This window comes from Centroberyx affinis, unplaced genomic scaffold (genome assembly GCF_046629955.1).
Source record: "Centroberyx affinis isolate AG114_WGS23_722 - 3 ecotype Tasmania unplaced genomic scaffold, CSIRO-AGI_Caff_v1 ptg000435l_1, whole genome shotgun sequence".
Taxonomy (NCBI): Eukaryota; Metazoa; Chordata; class Actinopteri; order Beryciformes; family Berycidae; genus Centroberyx; species Centroberyx affinis.
In genome coordinates this window covers 121,015-141,192 of record NW_027279099.1, presented here as the reverse complement: position 1 = coordinate 141,192, position 20,178 = coordinate 121,015, and the positions used below count along the sequence as shown (strand labels likewise).

General features: G+C 41.6%; 2 protein-coding genes across 2 annotated transcripts; one reads left to right on the top strand and one right to left on the bottom strand.

Moving 5' to 3' along the window:
• Nucleotides 1-585: 585 nt before the first annotated feature.
• Nucleotides 586-8,026, bottom strand: lrrc8da (leucine rich repeat containing 8 VRAC subunit Da). The gene is made up of 2 exons (XM_071516891.1): nucleotides 7,805-8,026; nucleotides 586-4,329 (listed from the first exon to the last, which is right to left on the bottom strand). Coding segments are annotated over exons 1-2 (2,577 nt in total). The 5' UTR covers nucleotides 7,806-8,026; the 3' UTR covers nucleotides 586-1,753.
• A 4,899-nt stretch (nucleotides 8,027-12,925) lies between these two features.
• gtf2b (general transcription factor IIB) lies at nucleotides 12,926-20,176 on the top strand. Its single transcript, XM_071516892.1, has 7 exons — nucleotides 12,926-12,986; nucleotides 14,397-14,509; nucleotides 16,361-16,494; nucleotides 17,224-17,370; nucleotides 17,760-17,889; nucleotides 18,477-18,758; nucleotides 18,992-20,176. The coding sequence occupies exons 1-7, from the start codon at nucleotides 12,970-12,972 to the stop codon at nucleotides 19,123-19,125; spliced, it is 957 nt and encodes a 318-aa protein (XP_071372993.1). The 5' UTR covers nucleotides 12,926-12,969; the 3' UTR covers nucleotides 19,126-20,176.
• The last annotated feature ends 2 nt before the right edge of the window (nucleotides 20,177-20,178 follow it).

Genomic DNA, 20,178 nt, shown 5'->3' with positions numbered 1-20,178 from the left:
TCTATATAAATAAACCCGCTCCAGGCAGTAAACCAGATGAGCCAAAGCTGCAGTGTGTGATGTCATCACACGTCAGCGCCTGGACCTCCTCTAATGACAGTGAACCAGGAACTGATTGTGTTGACTCATATTTGGCTTGAGCTTTTACATTCAATTATATATATTTATATATATTTTCTACACATATATATATTGCTGGGAAATCACTTAGGTCACTCACCTTGTCCACTTATTTAGTCTCTCATAAAATGTCAGTTGATGACATCAAGTGGCTTTGAGTGCAAATCAAGCCTAAACTGTCCAAGATCACAATACGGGATAAAATATACATTATATATGTGTTATGTAGTGGATTTTTCCTTTTAAGATTAATTGTTTTTGTGATATTTCCTCTTTGAATTCACTTAAATACAATATGCCTTTGCATTTGTAAGACTGGCCCAGGCTTACTTGAAGTTTTCAAAAGAGATGCATTTCCAACAGTAAATAATAATATAGAAATAGAGTGTTCAATGGAGCAGGCCTGGAGTAGAGTAGATGGATGGAGAGTAGATGAATAACAATAATTAGAGATATTCATCTAAAATCTTGTTTTATTGTGCCATAAAGTTGTGAACTTTGAGCATGTGATCACCAAGGTGGTACAGTAGCTGTTGTATCATTGAAGAACACTTATGTATACAGAAATACATTGGGAAGAATGAAGGCAAACACTTTTATCCTCATTACATAATTGTGAAATGTACATTTTTAGGATAATCAGTTCTATTCGTGACCAATTTTAACTCACATTTCCATTTTAAAAACATGATTAAGAAAGCTAGCAAACACATCTCCCTTTTATCAACTCACGTGGATCATTTTGTAAAATAGGAAAGGTTTAGCACGGTCTGTCTTAGGATTTATCACAAATGACATTCACCAATCTTTAAATAAACATTGGGTTTTCAATGTGCAAATGAATTCCTATAGGCCTTTGTCAGTATACAATCTTCACCAAGCTAAAAGGTAAAAGTTCAGTTCTGGCTTTGTCTCCACGTGAGTTCTGCAGCTCAGACTGTCTAGACAATCGATAACAGCATCCAAATCATTCTGTTAGCTACAAGACATTGAGGAAAATTAATATAATGTGATTTCAACAAAAGTGACTTACTGCCAAAAAAGAGAGCTTTGTATTGTGCCCTCTTACATCATGTATAGAAAATGCTTTGTGGATAGTGTCTGTATGAAAACATGTTCATTTTTGGCCTTTTGTTTTGAAAGCCCTCACTGTAAAAAAAATAGCAGCAGTTAAGGCAAAAGACTGTTCCCCATGGTTACAATTATACCTGAGTACCTAGGACAATACAATAATGTTAAGTCTACATACTGTATCAGTACAGCAAACAATTTTGGTCTATGGAATATTACACAGAGAAGCTAAAAGCTTTTTTGTAGTTTCAAATGTTTTAATGTACAAAGCTATGAAATACTAAATGCCAATAGTTAAATTGCTGCATTGAATCAGACAGTCAGCAATAAGGAAAAGCACTCTGTATCACTGTTTAATAAGAAATTTCTAGACACTATTCATATGTAGTGCAACTAAGACAATTCATTAAAATAATCAAGAAAATGCATTCTTTTTTTTTTCAGTGAATACAATAGTAGTAAAACAATAGTAAAAAGTCCAATATTCCCCCCCACTATACGGGCTTATGATAAACCATCAGAGTTGCCAGCCTGCTTATGTGTCGCCATAGTGGTTTTTGTGCTATAAGCCACTGGTAAAGGACACGTTGGTCTCTCGGCTGATGCTCTCTTTCACCTCCACAGGCAGTGTGTCAAACAGGTGGTCCTCCACAACCAGGCAGTTTTTGCGCAGCAGGCGGCAGTTGCCTAGCTGGGCGGGCAGTCGGTCCAGACAGTTTCCTCTCAGCTCCAGCTGAGTGAGCTGGACCAGCTGGCCCACAGACTCCGGCAGCACGGTGAGCCCGTTGTTCCCCAGGCAAAGCACCTTCAGCTTGGTGCATCTGAACAGATGCTTGGGCAACACCTCCACCTTGTTGGAATTGATGGCAAAGTGCTGGAGGTTGTGGAGGAGACCCACATCTGGTGGGAGCACTGTGATGGAGTTGTGGCCCACATCCAAGTGTCGGAGTTTAGGTAAAGTGAACAAGGCTGGAGGAAGGGTCTCCAATTTGTTGTGTGAGAGGTGGAGAGACTCCAGAGACTTGACCTGGCCAATGGAGGCTGGAATGGTGATAATTTTGTTGTGCCACAGTTTAAGGCATGTCAGCCTCTTGAGATGCTGGAAGCTGATGACTTCCTCTATGGTTCGGATGTTATTGGATTTAAGGTCAAGTTCCTGTAGGTTGGTCAAGCTGAAAATAGCGTGGGGAATCCTCTCCAGTTCACAGCTGTACAGCTCCAGTTCTGCTAGGTTTGTCATTTTTTTCAGACTATTTAGTACCACCAGTTTTGTACCATCGTTGTGCACCACTAGTTTTATTAGATGCGGTGACAGCTCTGTGATATTTGTGGGCATTTTTGTGAGGTTACTCTTCAGGCATAATGTCTTTAGGTGCCTCAAATCTCGCATGGACTCTAGACCTATCATTTTGTTATTTTCCGAGCTCAAATTCCCAACTAGGTTAAGCTCCCTCAAACTCCTCAGCAAATAAACCCAAGTTGGGATCTCGGCAACGTCAGTGAACTTGACATGAAGGCAGCGGAGATGGTCGCGGAGGAAAGCGAAAGCTGTCTGCTCTACTTTGGCCGGGCAGTGGCAGAGATGCAGCTCCTGCAGGCTGGTCATTTGGGAGACCTTCGCCGAGAACCTCACCTCAGGAATCAGCTCCAGTTTAAGCACTTCGAGGTCCGTGAGGTCAAATACTGCATTAGGGAGGCCAGAGAGCATGAAGAGGTGCAGCTCCTGCTGGTCCTGTGTGTTTCGGGTCACCAGTTGCCTTAGTTTTTCAAAGGTCCACTCATGATTGAGGCTGATTTCCCTCAGCTTGTTTTCACTGACCTCGGACAAGAAGACGCCAAACCGTTTGGAGTAGAGCTGGTCATATTGGTCAACCATGTGTAAGAGGAATGCAAAGTCATTCTTGACGTCAGGAATGTCACTGAAACTGCTCTCCTCTCTGACCTTCTCAAACGAGTACTCTTTAAGAGGCCGTCGGAACAGCCAGAAGAGAGAGTACAAGCACACCATCCCGTAGATCATTATTAAAGCCATGTAGCTGAGAAGAAGCTTCCGCAGCATGAAAGCCATGTTGTGGGTGCAGAAGAACTTTGTATACCCTGTAAGGTGGTTTATATCAGGCTCACACGTGTGCTGGAATTCAATGGCAGCCATAAAGGTCGAAGTGTAGGACAAGATCAAAATGAACTTGACAGTTTTGACGACAGTCTGAGCTACATAAAGCTTATAGATAAAATCACTGTCCTCCACATGTGCTCTGAATTTTCTCACTTTCTCAAACAGGGCTTTGGCCTGCTCCCCATCTTTTTTGTCCAGGATTGTCATACTACTTGGAACCTCAGCGATGGGCTTATCTGCCGAGAACTTCACCCCACTATTTCCGAGCATGGGCGTGGACGAGTTGGCGGTCGTGCCATCCTCTTTCCCCTCTAATGATACCTGCTTTGGTGCTGAAGAGGTGCCAGTCAGCCTCTGCTTGTTCTCCTCTGAGTCCTCACAGGCTGTCTCAGACAAAGCCTTTGTAGTCCAAGGAGACTCAAAACACCTACCCAGAATAGAAACAAAGTGCTCAATCTTTGAGCTCGTTTTGGGGTATTTGAACCAGAAATTACTACTGACCATGAGCACGAGGGTGTGTATGAGTGTGAGGTATGGGAAGTACTTGGAATACCAGGGCAAGGCAACATGGTAACACATTTGGTTGACAAATATATATTGTTGAAAGTCCAGGTTGGTGCTGATCCCTGTCGGTTGAGGTTGTCGTCTATACTTCTCTGCCTTCACGGCAGCGTGTTGTTGGTGCATGATGTGGATCTCATGGACAGCTGCGTCTGGTAAGTCCTTAGAGACCAGTGGGGCGGCAGCAACCGCCGGGGCCCTGGTGAACGCCGGTGAGGCGGCTTCCCGTGGACTCTGTGTTGTGAAAGAGTTGGGCCCCGCCCCTGAAGACTCCTCCGGATCCTGCAGATAGGGGAGGCACGCCACCTGGTCCTTGGTGATCTGCATGGTCATGGCGAATATGGCCAGCATGAGCATGACCAGCCCCAAGTAGTCCATGAAGACGTCCCACCATGGCTTCAGGATACGGTACGTCGGCTGGATGTCGTTCAGGGATGCAACCTCAGTGAGTGTAAACATCACTGCAAGAAATGAGAGACAGTTAATCTACACAGTGTAAGTTAATCATACAAAGGATATGGAGAAGTCACTTATTTAGATAGAGAAATCTAAGTAATATTTTGCGCTTAAAACTGTAAATACATTGTTATCCGACTGCCCTCTGTTTACCAAAGTCCAAATACAGACAGTCAAGCTGATTTATTTATATAGCCCTTCATCACAAGCCTGTCTCAAAGGACTTAGCAGAGAACAAGCCTACCCAGATCTAATTAATGAACAATCAGTCACAGAACAAAATGTTGTTATGCAGCATGCAACGAAATACAACTCAATGAAGTAAAACAAATCACAAGACACAAAATAACAATCCTTTTTTATTGCTTTAAAACCTTTCAACATTGCTCCAAATGAGAGCACTTTTTTAGATGTAGGCCTACTCCAGCCATTGGGTCTAAACCACGATTTTGACATGACTGTCTTACTATAATAGCCTATAGGACCTTATATAGAATACGGGATGGGATGATCTCCTGATCCCATTTATATAGTCCCATTTTCCATTCTTTTGTAAAAAATTAAATACTGCAAATATTATTGCAAATATTGTTGATTTTGTACTTTATTTTGCACGTCATTTGCAGTGCATTAATATTGGATCTGGTATTGTTTCCCATTTTTGTTTTTTCAGTTTCTGGTTCAGTGTGGTAGGATTGTCTTTGTTTTTTTTACTTGATCTGTTGGTTTATTCCGGGAATTTCTGTTGTACATTTCTGATGCTTGTTGCTGTCAATATTTTTATGTGACGTGATGTGTTTCGATGCCCGCTGCAGACCAAATTTCCTTCGGGATAATAATAAAGTTGAAGTTGAAGTTGAAGCCTATATATATATGTTTCATAATGTGTGTATTTGTGGTTTGACTTTCTACAGACTGTTTTGTTTTTTCCCCCTTTGTATATTCTGAACTGCAACTCCCCAGAGGAGTTTCTGTCACATGTCAAAGGCACTCAGTGTTCTGCATAAGGCTAATGAAGCAAATGGGCTGTGTGGCTGTATATACAGTATGTATATATATATATACACACACACACATATATATGTATGTATATATATATATGTGTGTGTACATATATATATATATATATACACACACACACACATATGTATGTGTATGTATGTATCAGGGTTGCTGCAGATTTCAGAAAGCCAAACTTAAGACCTTTATATGGAATTGAATTTAAGACAAATTTAAAAACCAAAATAAAATAAAATCAAAGGGCGGTATAAGAAAAAGGACAACTGGAAAATAATTAGTTATTAAGGGATATGAAGTCCAATTTTGTTACTGTAAGCAAAGCAGATATGATGCATTTTGTACAACACCTGGTGGAGTGAGAGGCAGACCCATACCATGTAGGACGGTCCCTAGGCAACCCCCAAAGGAAAAAACCTTTTATAAAACAACCTTCCTCTCCTCTTCTTGTTCCTCTCTCTTCCTCACCTTTCTCCTCTCTGCTCTCTTATCCTTCCACTTACTTCCTCACTGTTTAATAATAATAATAATACGTATTCACAAAGGTTAAGAGGGGTAGCTAATTATTCAGTGTTAATTTAGACCTAAATACAAAATTAGCCTAGCTAATTTGTAGCTCCCCAGACTGAGGAGGTATAATATAAATCGCCATCAGCAGGTGGATGTGACGTTAGTGCCTGTTCTGACCACCAGGGGGCCTAAGCAGTATTTCACCTGTGAGCCAATAAAAAATCTGATAGATAAATAGTGAAGTTTTTTTCTTAAAATGTTTTGGGTAGCCCTAGCATACTGGCTGTCCAACTTTACCTCTCCACTACCCTTGGGAAATACCTCAAACTCATCTAAAATATTTAGCGGGTAAATGTCCTGTTTTGTCTGATTTAGCCAAGAAGGTCTAATGTGAGGTAAACTTCAGTTTACCAAACGTTAAGTTTTGCCGGCTGTCACAAAACTTGCTATCAGTAGGCTAACTGGTAGCTAATCTCTTAGCTATCCGAAACTTTACAAATATTTTTCTGACATTTTCAGGCACTCCTTTTCAGTCCATTTTTATTCAGCAATATTTAATGATAGCTATACAAACACTGAGCCAAGACTGTGCTAAATCCAGACTTGTTGCAACATGTGGTTGCTGGAATAGAGAGAGAGACCTTTGATGTAAGCCTAAATCCACCAACTGTTGTGACTCACTGAGAAGTTTGGCACACATGCGTTTCATTTAGTGAAGCAATGCAAAGTGTGCGCTTTTTTCTTATTCTGAGGCATGTGCCACTTCCTGTATCGTGTGTGTGTGCTGCTTGCATCTGCTTTCATCTGTTTCTGTTCCCTCCTTTGATGCTTTTAATCCGAACATAAATAGCCTACATCTGAAAGCAAGATTTATGTAAAGTCCTTCTGAATTCCAATCCATGGGGTTTCAAAGAACTTAAATGATCATCCGTCCATCTTGATAATTTCATGTTGCTTTGAAGCTCCAGGAGCTGCACTGAAATTCCATCCATATGTGACACATACTGTACATTTGAACACCCTACATCCTAAAATCCCTCTGAAATATCCTGAAGGGACTTGATATTTCTTGCTAGCAACTTGCTTGGAACAATTTTGAGAAGAAAATATAAGCTATTCAAAATACTTGACTATGACCTACAGATGGAGTAGGAATAGGATGATTTATGAAACGTTGAAGATTGATTGCCAGTTTGGCGCCAGTGAGTCACCGGGGTCAACTCTTTTACAAACTACACCTGTATTATACATTTTTACCTTGACATAGCCTACATTTCTTAAAATTTCTTTCCACTTTGTTACATTTTGAATAATCTGCATCAATCTCAGACAAAATATTCAAATTGAATGTAGCCTATACTTTGACCTAACTTTATAGAATAAAAAAATGTCTAAAAGGTGAAGATGTAAATAGTCAAGTTTTTAAAGTCATTGTATAGAAAGTGGAAATTATTTATGTATAATAAGCATGTAACACTACCAAAGACTACTGCAGAGGGCAGTCAGGCGTGTTGCACAAACCAGGCAGTAGAAGCCGGACCTGAGGCTAAGACATTATAGTATATAATGGGCTCCAGACAACAACAAAGAAGTGGGTCGCAGACAGGCCATGTGGAAATAGACTATAGGCCGTCATTGTTGTGTTTAGATGTTCACCACAACAGGAAATAGAAATTTCCAGATAAGATGAACATTTGACTCAAATGAAGAGTTCTTGCGCAGGAACTTATCTGTTGCTGGACTCGGTCAGGTGACTTGTTGTAACATGGATAACTGAGCCTCAGCATGTGCCCGGCGTTAAACATTCACACTGGGTTACCAATTTCTTATCTGGCCACGATTATCTCCTCAGCCACGCGGGAAGAAAGATCAGACACCTTATGGATTTTAATATGCGTTCAAATAACAAAAAGTGGGCTATACATGAAAAATATAGTAAAGAAACATACTTACTGCTTATCTGGCGTTATCTCAATCCAATTATTCCTTCCTCAGCCTGCATTCCACTTTTCGCTCCGTTTTTCAGATGCGCCTCTAACCTAAATTCACGGCCCCATTGTAAAAATGACGGAATGACGCTAGTGTGAGAAAGGGCCTGGACATTTGTTGGTGACAGCGCGGTTTGTCGGCGACATCCCTCATACCTGAGACCCGGAGCCGCTGCTCGGCTGTAGGCTGGAGGATATGCGCAGACTGCCTGCTAATGTAATTCTAAGAAAAGGGTGGTCCAACATGGAGGCCGTGGAGCGGTGTTATCGGCGCCTCTCATTGGAGGATGACATGACGGCGACGACCCAAAGACACAGCGCAGCGAGCTTATCTGATGCTGCGTTCAAGTCGTGTGGGAATAACCCGTACAAAGACTTAACGAAAAGCCACAATTAACAAGATACAAACACAATAGGCTATAAAAGGGAGAGTTGATACCCCTGTTTTCGTTTGTCCGAGTCTCTAGAAACGGGTTGTAAAATACCCAATTAACGCTTTAACAGTTTTAACACTGTAATCTCAATGAGCCTAAAGCAACCAAAAATAACACTCATACCGGTATTAAGCAACCAGTGTGGGCAACCACTTTGTTTGGCATCTCTTCAAGAACTACATCGGTGTTATTATTATTATTAAATAAGCACAGATTAAAACAACAGATTGATTCGAAATGTGTGTTCTTTTATTATTATTGTAGTTTACTGCCCTCATGTAATGGCAACACGCCAGGAGAGGTCTAAAATCACCATGAAGAATGGACTCTTGTGGCTTATTTGCCCATGATAATTATTCTCAGCTTTTTGACACTCAACAAACACTTATGATTGCTAGGCTACATTTGGGTGTGTGTTTTACAGCGCACAAGTACATTCCACTATCAACGGTAAACCAAAAATCCAGCCAGTAGATTGTGCCTTGTCTGGCATTTCAATTATAATCACAAAATTACTTATGTGATGAAAATAGTTATTTTTATTTGAAATGATTTTTGTCGTTACCTGCACTAAACTGCAGGTAGGCTATTTCCGTGTTGGCCACGTTCAGATTTCAGACAAGTCAGGGTCCTTCGCCAAACCTCGGGTTCCCAGGATGCATGTACGACCTGAAAGCTGAGGCGAATGGTGTTTATAAGCAGTAATTACCGACTGAAAGCTGCCCAGGACGATACTTTCAAGTAGGACACTCCTAACTACCGTCTTTCCCATAGGACCTGAACGTAGCATCAATTTCCAACTGCTTCTTTCAAGGTCCCAGACGCCACAATGTGCTGCTTGATGTTCAGTAGACTAATCTAACCGGGTAGTTAGACTCCTCTTTGTACTCTTTGTGCACACGCCACATATTTAAAGACACGAAGCATCGAGTTGTTACAATGAAACTAAACTGTTGGTAACACTTGGACTAATAAAGATACATTGTTTATGCATAATGTACATATCAATCTATCTATCTATCTATCTATCTAACTATCTAGCTATGCTATGCTATGCTATTCTTTGTTATACTATGCTATGCTATGCTATGCTATGATATGCTATGCTTTGTTATACTATACTATGCTATTAGCAAAATAAGCAGTCAATAGGAAACTAGGACCCTGGGTGCTGGACTCATGCATCATTTCCAGCTCTGTCTGGATTTGGTTGCTGATGCACAGGGTGGAGGAAGTGTCTCTTGAGTTTCAACCCATACAGGTTTCAACCGGTCCAGGGCTGCTGGCTGCTGGCTGCTGGCACTCTCTGCTCACACTCACTCTGCCCTTGTACTTTTAGAGGAAGTGAAAAAAACAGAAAAGCAGCCATAGGAGTGTGTGTTGTGTGATGGTTTTCCAGGTTTATAGGCTCAGATTTGGAGGTTGTGCACAACCACCCCACTATACACCCCCGACACACCCACACACAGACACCCAAATTGATTATTGATTATGTCTGTGTTGTTAACAGGCTTGTTGAGTAATTATATTAAACAGGTTAAACACACACGCATTAGATTAGTGGTTTCCACTACAGGGACACATTGTTGCCTAGAGGTTAAAGAAGTGGATTTGTGACTTGATTTGAGTCACTCTGAATCCCTACAGAATTAAAAGGAAAACTGAGTGGGCAAAGTGAATGAGAAATGCTCTCCCCTCCCTTAACAAGTACCATCTAAGTGCATGTGAACTCACTTAACTGTCTGCCCTTGGTCTCTTAAAACAACTCCTCCTCACATCCTGTTGCCAAGAGATGATTTATCATGATGTGATACTTTTACTGATCGATAAGTCAGCCAGGCTGTATTTTCAAATAAGCAAACTAAGCAAAATAAGCAAAGTATTTTTAATTATATGATACAAATTCTGATGTAAACTTTTTGCAGTGGTCCTAGCCTGGGTTAGCTCCACTTGGCCCTGCTGTGGGAAGTGGCTGTTGATGGAGTAGTGATGATACTGATTGTGTAACACATTGCCCTGATTCCAAACTTGCAGATGGTGTCAAGCCCAGATAGCTCTGTGACTGCGGTTAGACATATGGTGTGTGTGTTGTGGGGAGGGGAGCGGTAGCAGCATGCTGTGGTGGACGGGGAGGTGCGGAGGGCAGGATTATCACATTGGGGTGGCAGTGGTAACAGTGGTTGGATAGCATGGGGTTCCCCGCCTGCGTGGGCGGAGCAAACAGATAATTAGGTTCAGCAGCAAAAGCACCCAGATGCCCCTGGCAACCAGGTCAACGTGTTGAGAATTGGCTCAATGCGCTGTAAATTATTCAACATGGACCTCCCTCCCCAAACACTGTGTGCGCTCACACACACAAATAACAGCTATTAGTTTAACTGCACTGCACATTGTCATTATTATCCTTTCACCATTAAGGTTATTTCAGATGTGTGCCGCCTGTCTGGAAGTAACAAAAAATAAACTGCAAATCAAATTTGCATGAACTCTCACAGACCCAAACAAACCCAAACAAACCTGTTTCCATGGCTTTTAATTACCTTTAAGCACTGCAAGTAAAGAGTTCTTTCTCTCTGTCTCTCTCTCTCTCTCTCTCTCTCTGTGTGTGTGTGTGTGTGTGTGTGTGTGTGTACCAAATGTCCTCACCAGATAGGGAAATTAGAATTAGGGTTAGGTTTAGGTAAGAGTTAAGGTTAGGCATATAGTGGAGAGGGTTAGGGGGAATGAATGTAGTCAGTGAAGGTCCTCACTGTGTGTATGTGTGTATGTATGTGTGTGTGTGTGTGTGTGTGTGTGTGTTCGTGTGTGTGTGTGTGTGCGTGTGCGTGTGTGCATATGTGTGTCAAATTACAGGCAGCACCCCGGGTGGCTGCACCCGCACCAATATGCAGCTCTCACAGTGTTTGTTTGTGCCTGGGTCCCATGTTGTTACTTAACATACAGTAAGAATGACGAAGAATGATGTGAACACATTAAGTCACAGTTGGGAAATAAGACAAATAATGAATATCAACAGCTCATGGGAAGCTCAGACAGTGGTGGTTTGTGCCTGTGTGTGTGTGTGTGTGTGTGTGTGTGTGTGTGTGTGTGTGTGTGTGAGAGAGAGAGAGAGAGATAAAGAGAGAGAGAGAGAGACAAAAGAGAGAGCATGTGCCATTTTTTTCTTTTGACTACATGACTAAAGAGGCATAAGAGTCTCTGCTGCTCACAGCCTGTTTGCTGTACCTGTGATGTCTGTCATGCTGTGACTTGTAACCATTTATGCAAGTGAACTTTCCTTCATACACCAGAAGTATTGGATAGTCAGTGGTTTATTCAAGTATTGTGAATCTTTGTCAAGGACATATACCCCCTTTTCAGCCAAAAACCAAGTCTAGTAAAAAATGAATAAATGAAAGGGTTCACTTATTGTGTCAGTGCTGCTACCTCCTCAGCAGCAGTATAAACCCACACTGGGGCGTTGTTTATCTTTTTGCAGTGCTGATGAGAACGCCCCATCAGAGCTGCTGTGCCACAGGATCAAGCCCAGATCCCTCAGATGGGACTCAGGGATTCACATCATTAAGAGCTGCCAACTCTGGCAAACTGTTGGATGAGATTGCTCACCCCAGATGACGCATACTCAGCAATATGTGACTGTACCCTGTGGCAGGCTGACGCTCATTTTCATACTAGAAAACGACACTATTTCAAAGCTAGGAATTCCTAGTAATGAACACAATTGCACATGAGTGGCTTGTGCAATAAATATCATTGCCTGGCCATGGCATCTTCCGCATGTTCCAAACCTGACACACTTTCTGTTTTAGCTCCACCTGCTGTTGTCTTGATAACAATTTGTGTGAGAGCTCAGTGGCATTCTCCTCTGCCAGTGTTGTAGAAATGAAGACAGCACACTGCAATCATCCGTTGTTGACTATCAGTATTCAAACAAATTCATCAAATACTTAAAGACATGTAGAAATTTAGTATGTTTGTGTATCCACATATGCAACAAGGCAGGTGAGCAATAAATATAGGTGTAATTTATAAAATATTACTTTCTATTGCCAAGTCTCTATTCTATTCTATTCTATTCTATTCTATTCTATTCCATTTGCTTCTATTCACTTCTATTCTAGTCTCATGAACTCTGACCAAGTCAAGTGCCTTTTTGTGTGTTTTCCTTTTCAGGCCAGTGAAGTTTATGGTGAAAAGGGACAATGTAGTCACAGACTGGTACAGCAGTAGGGACACAGGCTGGCACAGAGAGACAATCACATTACAGACCAGTTCATCAACAGGCCTGTGCCTTTGTTTCTGGTTAAAGTCTGTAAGGGTTAGACATTGCTTGTTACAGTCCAGAGGCTTTGAACGGCCTGTACTGAATGGATGTCTTGAGTACTTTACAGCATTGTGCTTTCATTGCTGTCATTGGACATTGGTACTTTTTATTTGGGGGGAGGCTGTATCTGATGTCCTGTCTTGTGTCTATCCTGAGCCAGTATGATGAGGCATGCTGTCTTTCTAGCCTTCTTTTTCTAGGTTCTTTTGTGTTTTACGGCGGTCAACGTCCATGTTTCGTTGTAACGTCGCCCTAGTTTGAGCCTTCTGGCGCTCCGTCCTCATGTGGACACGTGGTTTGAAAAATCTATAAATATAGGTAGAGCGCCCCATTGTTCCAAACTGTTCACTGGCTGGCAAAGGGAGCGGTGACATGGCGTCGACAAGCCGGTGCGTAGAAACTGTCACCAAATGTAATATGTCTGCATCGTGTTTGGCACTTAGAATTGTATTTTGTAGAGCTGTTATTTAGTTAAACGTGATGGCAGACGCCAGCGCTAGTAAAAAATGTCCGGTCCTTATCTTTAACGTTAGCTGTGTGGTATGTTGGGCTAGGAGTTAGCTAGCAAGATGTTGCCAGAAGTCACTATCAGATTCACCGTTACGTTGACATACTGTATTAGCATTGTCACTTAACAGCTTGCGTCGATCATCACATTATCCTCACATCTTGTCGTCGTTAAATCCCTATAACACATTTTTAATACAACAGATCTGCTTAGACCTGTCATTAGTGTAAGATACACAACAAGGTTTAGCGTACCGTTCGTAGGTTGTTGTAGTTAACTTGTTAGCTTGCCGTTTCGTCACCATCAGGCGCGGCGTTCAGAAACGTTGCTGTTGTTGAAAGTTTACAATACAGCCAGCTAAAATAAATTTACTGTGCAGCTAGGTTTCTTCGTGGGATACACTCTGACTTAGTCAACTGAAGAATCTTTGAAATTCAGGAATGGAGCGAATAAATGCAGTGAATTTCTTCTTTTGGATGCACATTGTGCGTCTCTGCCTCTCCTTGGTAGTACTTTGTGTAGCCAGTGTCGGTTTGGGCGAATGTTTGTCTGTTCACGGACCGTCACTATCTCACTTTTACAGGAGCTAATCTGAGAGTAGAAAGTGGCATGCAAAATAACGTGAAGTAGTCCTGGTTTGATGACAAACAAGGATGCTGGACTCCTCTGTTGCGCGTTCGCCATCATCGTGACTTTTGTGTGTTATTGCTATATCAAGACACCGACACGAGCAGGCGAGGTGCTTGTTCACATTTTGCTGCGTCGTGACGTTAGCTTTGACTCCGACTTGTTTGATGTTAATCGTGCGACTTTATGACCTTTGATAATTCGTTTTTACACCTTCCTTCATGTCTTAAGTCGCATGTTGACACAACCCAAGTTAGCCTTAACCAACTTCAAGCTTTCAACCTGCTTGACCCGACAAATGGACAGCTTGTAATTAGAGCAGTCAATTTGTAAAACTTGTTGTGCAAGAGTGTTCACCCAGACCTTTCTTGCCCCAGGTAATAATGGTGTAAGGAAGTAAACAAAAATGCAAACAACACACTTATCGTTAATTTGCTCTACTTTTATTTCCTCCTGAGGTTTTTCATCAGCTATATCTTTCTGTGGGTGATCTTTCACAAGACAAGGGGGGGGGGGAGGGATACAGCTCGCAGTCTGCTGGCTTTTTTCACTGCTGTAGATGAGACTTTCTAGCAGTACACTTTCTCCCTCCTCCCTTTCATATACATTTCTTGCCTTTGAGCTTTTTGTTAACTGATGCCTACACTTTTTTTCTGCTCTGTAGTGGAGAGGCTCTGGCCCTTCCCAGAGTTCAGTGTCCCAACCACCCTGATGCCATGCTGGTGGAGGACTACAGAGCAGGGGACATGATCTGCCCCGAATGCGGCCTTGTAGTGGGTGAGTGACTATACACACGCACACGCACGCACGCACGCACGCACACACACACACACACACACACACACACACACACACACAGTTTTTGGGCTACAGAGCCTTTGATACATTAGCACATACTTGCTCTCACTTTCCCTTTCCTTTCCCCTTCCTTTTCCTTTTCCTTTTCCTTTTCCTTTTCCTTTTCCTTTCCCTTCCCCTTTTTCTTTCCTTTCTGTCCTCCCTTTTGTTTTCCTTTACACCCCCTTCTCTCTCACTCAATTACCCTCACACACACACACACACAGATAATCTCAACTTTTTATTAGCGGTACTACACCAAACATGTCAGTACACACATCCTTAATTAGGTGGAAAATTAAGCAGACAGGAACGTGGAGTAGAGGTGATGAATGGACAAAGAAAGGAAGAGAACTAACAGATGCCTTTGAGAAAACTTATGCAAATGTACACCGTTTCCATTTTTACGGTTAGGGGAATATTTGAGCACATTACTCATTGAATTATTTTCTCCACATAGATAGATGTTTAGACAATTTTTGCCTTGGCTAGCATTTCGAAAGTGCATGTGCATACAATGCTGTCTATTATGTTTTTTGGCAAGTCACATGCACACATGACATGGCGGCACACACATAGATCCAGTACAAAGCCTTTTAGCTTTTAACAGACTGTAACACAGAGCTGCAGTGGAAGACAGACTTCCCCTCGTAATGAGCCCCTTGAGCACCGACCTGGTCAGATGGGATATAAGAGACTGGAGCCGTTTTCTGATGCAAGCTAAATGCTCTCTGTTCTCGCTCCTCCAGTAAGGGGATGAATGTCACAATTGCTCCTAGATATTAGCTGGATTGATGGATGGTAAAAGCCTAATAGGATTAAAATATCAGAAATCTAATCCTTGACCCTGCTATATGGTTCTAGGAACAGGCCATCATAAGTGGGAGGAAATATTGGCCATGTTCAAACGATATGCCCTGCCTTCCTTTCCTTTGTACATCCTTGATTTGATACAATTGGATGTTTTAGTTTGAAGATAATATATGGTATTTCTGCCTTACTCAATATTACAAGAGAAAGTGACAGGAAAAAGGGAAGAAAACAAGAGTGGATGACACGCAACAAAGATTGTGAGCTGGGATCAGACCCACAATATTGAGAGTACAATATTTGTGCCCTAGCTCACTGATCCCGAAGGACTCCCCTGAGGGAATGTTTTTGTTGCTTAGTGCTAGAAGAGTGCTAAGACCGAGTTGAAGAAAGGGAGGATGGGAGGGTTGACAAATTCTACAGTATTTAAAGATTTGAAGGGGCCTTGTGGTCCTGACAAACACAGGTGGTAGCATGAGTGAATTCTTCTGAATCTGGCACCATCTTCTGGTCGATTCTCCCAAAGGGAGATAATGCAGCTGGAGAGAACAAGGAGTGAATGCATGTGTTGTGTGCACTTACTGCAGACATTTTTTGTGTGTGACTCATTGTGCTTTTAGCCTTGGTTAGTGTTATTGTTGACAAACACAGACAAAATCTATCATCAACTGCTCTGCTCCTTTTCTGAACTCTTCTCTTTCTATCTTTGGCATCACATTTCGCTTCTTTTGTTTCCATCAATCAAGGACAAAGGAAAAACTAGTTTCAGAGTAACAGCTGAAGACATCGATACAAAAGATTGAAAAGCTGACATCAATTTTTTCCTCTTATCTGTACGAAAGTTTAACAAAAGCTATTTATAAGGAGACAAAGAAAGGAGGTTGCATTCGGTCTATATCCGGCTTCCAACAAAACTCAGGATGTAGACAGTAGAGTGTTAATGGGCCTTTTTTTTTTTAATATCGAACCGTTCCCCCTCAGGCGACCGTGTAATCGATGTGGGCTCAGAGTGGAGGACATTTACCAATGAGAAAGCCACCAAAGATCCATCCAGAGTGGGAGATGCCCAGAACCCGCTGCTCAATGGGGGAGACCTGACCACCATGATCAGCAAGGTGAGCGGTACCCAGCCTGTCTTTAGTGGAAATGAGAATTAGGGGGTACAAATGTATGTATTTTCAAATGGATTTGTCAAATATCATACTGTTCAACTAGTGATGCAGACAATATGTCATTACAGATGAAATATGTCATTTGTTCTTCAAAAGGATATATCACCCTTGAGCAAGTGATATTTGCATGGTTTTTCACTATTTGGAACCAATTTCTATATGTGCTCAAATACACATTGCGTAGGTGAAGTGATGCTGAAATGCTGTGTCATTGAAAGCTCTGATGATGCGGTCAGCGTTAACAGCCATAATACCCGAGTTTTAATTTCCTGTGATTATGGGTACCACAGTGATGCAGCTAGGTGTGAGTCACAGTCTAGGACTGTCAGTAGCACCAAATTATCCCTTATCACGCTAAGGAACATCTCGAAGTTTACTATGGCTTTTATACAATGGTTACCATTGCATGTATACTGTCTTAAGTTTTATTTAGTGTAGTATACAGAAGAGAGAAAAACATCAGAAAACGAGACATTGATCACTAGCTTTATGAGAGTTGGCAGATCAGCCAATATGCCGCAGCTAGCCGTGCTTTATGGCAATTATCAACGCTGTTGGAACACGTCTTTGACCAATCTGATTATTTGGATAGTTGTGTAATGTGTCATAGTTGTCTAGAAATAAGACTGCGATGTGAGTTTTACTGATAAACATCCTCTGGCTCCACCACAGGGAACAGGCGCAGCTAGCTTTGACGAGTTCGGCAACTCCAAGTACCAGAACCGTCGGACCATGAGCAGCTCGGACCGGGCCATGCTCAACGCCTTCAAAGAGATCACCACTATGGCCGACCGCATCAACCTACCCAGGAATATCATCGTGAGTTCCATCTGCCATTAAAATATTCCAAAGAATCGTCATGTATGTGAATGTTCTGTGAGGTGCTTTTAGGAAGAATATACTGTGTGACTTTAAATTGTGACTTGACTTGTATGCTCTCTTGGACTTGATGCCTGTTATCTTGTGTAGGCAGAAGAAATGGAATGATGGAAAGACGTCACGACTTTTTTGTTAACCTTTACTATTTACATGTCATGTGTTTTTTATTTTGTCAAAGACGGAAAGAAAGAAATACTTAAATGAATACATAAATATAATATTTATTCAGCTTTTTATGCTTATTTTGCATGTGAGCTAACAATATTGTAGCATGTGATTGAATTTGTACAGACTGTTGCTGACAAACAAATAATGCCTTTGTCCTGCAGGACAGAACAAACAACTTATTCAAGCAAGTTTACGAACAGAAGAGCCTGAAAGGTCGAGCTAATGATGCCATCGCCTCAGCCTGCCTCTACATCGCCTGCAGACAAGAAGGGGTTCCTAGGACGTTTAAAGGTCAGAGCAAGCGGTTTCATTTTCCTGTAAACTACAATTATGGTATTTTTTAACCCCTCAGACTGTTTTTTTCTTTTGTTGTTACAAAATTAGTTCAAAGTACATTTATTTGGACTTTTTGTTATAAAATCTACACAAACTTCTGGAAATTAGAGAAATGCATGTGAAAGTATAAAATTCCAATTACAGAAAATTGTTTGCAGATGTATTTATCCCCTTTACTCTACTGGGATATATTGTGTCACCGGTAAAATCATTTCATAACATATATTAATAAATCTTTAGGTAAAAGAAAGACATGTTGGCTAGTCAGACCTTGTCCCCTCAATACATATTAAGGGGATTTTGGACTGTAGTTTGTAGTTTGCTTCAGCACAGTGTGGATCTGCATCACTTAGGATGGCATTTGATTCATCATATCACATCATATCAGTGCACTTTATCTTTTACAATTTTACTATGGAAGTCATTGAAGAAACTGGACAGAAAAAACTTGTGAAAAGTGCAGTCTTCCTGGCAAGAAATGTTCTAGATTTTCTTTCGCTACATTCCATCTAAACCGGTCTCTCTCCTCCTCGTCTCCACAGAGATCTGCGCCGTCTCCCGTATCTCCAAGAAGGAGATTGGCCGGTGCTTCAAGTTGATCCTCAAGGCACTGGAGACGAGCGTGGACCTCATCACCACAGGAGACTTCATGTCCCGCTTCTGCTCCAACCTGGGCTTGCCCAAGCAGGTCCAGATGGCCGCCACCTTCATCGCCAGGAAGGCGGTGGAGCTGGACCTGGTGCCCGGCAGGAGCCCCATCTCTGTGGCCGCGGCAGCCATCTACATGGCCTCACAGGCCTCCGCTGAGAAGAAGACCCAGAAAGGTGAGGAGGGCGTGTGATGGTAGTGCGTGGCCGTTTACAATTCAATGTTGTGCTTAAGAGTTTAACAGACTGAGAAAAGGGGTACATGGAAAATTCTCAGTCTTAACTTATCAATTTGAAAGTGGATGTTTATCAAAATCACCAGCAGATGCTTAGAGAAAAGTAGTAAATAATTTATTGCAGGTAGAGCAATTGAACCAACATGGATTCTTTTGTTTCTGATGCTTCCCCAGAGATCGGAGACATAGCTGGCGTGGCGGATGTGACCATTAGACAGTCGTACCGACTAATCTACCCGCGCGCCGCTGACCTCTTCCCTCCAGACTTCAAATTCGACACGCCTGTTGACAAACTGCCCCAACTGTGAAGATGCTACGCATACAGTGACGACACTCTCTGCTGTACTTATAGGATTATATTCTCTTTTTTTTTTATTGTTTTTTTTTGTTGGATTTGGAAGGTTTATCTTTTTCCCTCCTAACTTAAGACTTCAAGCCTTTGTCGAGGCACTCTTGCAGGAATACAGAGGACACACATTCCAATGCTTAAACATACAGATTGCGGACTGTACTTACAGTATTTCATTTGAGTGTATATATCATGTATATATGTCCAAGTGAGAAAATGTAATTGGTGCTTGCAATTTTAGGCTGGTTTCATACTGTATACACACTTTCTTTTTGTAGAAAAAAAATGGCCAGGTTCTATTTTGTTAGCTTGTTTGCATTGTTCTAAGTAAATTAAGAAATAAAAAAAAGGCTTTTCAGTAAAGCATGATCACTTTGTGGTTTGAATAACATTAAATTTTTGGTTACTTATAATATTTTTGTCTTACTAATTTGATCTTTGATAGACTTCATTATCTCTTGAAATGTAAGGGCTGATTAAGAGAATACCTCTGTCTTTACAAATAAAGGCCTTACGGTCTTCTGCCAGATATTTTGATTTATAAAGACTCCTCTCTCCTCTTGTTTGACATAAAGAAGTGGTTCATCCTCTTGGTTACCTCAGGTCATCAAGGTCTAGCTGAGGCCCTTCCCTGATATTAGATATAGGTGCAGCTTCTGCACTGCAGGTTGACGGTTTCTAACTCCACTGAAGAGAGCCAACAGTATTTCTTGTGGCTCCCAAGATTTCCTTGCATCATCCTTTAAAGAAAGAAATAATCAGTTTTGACAGCAAGTCCTTTTTTCCCCCAAGTACTGCTTTTCTCCTGATGAACACTTTGAAACTTCAAATTTTCTACCCGAAAACTACATGTTTGCATCTTCACTAAAACCCAAGGTGTGGCTATTCATAAGATAGGCAAACTGCAGGGAAATGGTGAAACTACATGTCACAAAGGTGTATTGAATAAAAACCAAGTATGATTCAAAATGTCCAAAGTATCCCATTAAGATGTGTTCATTGGCAACGGTAC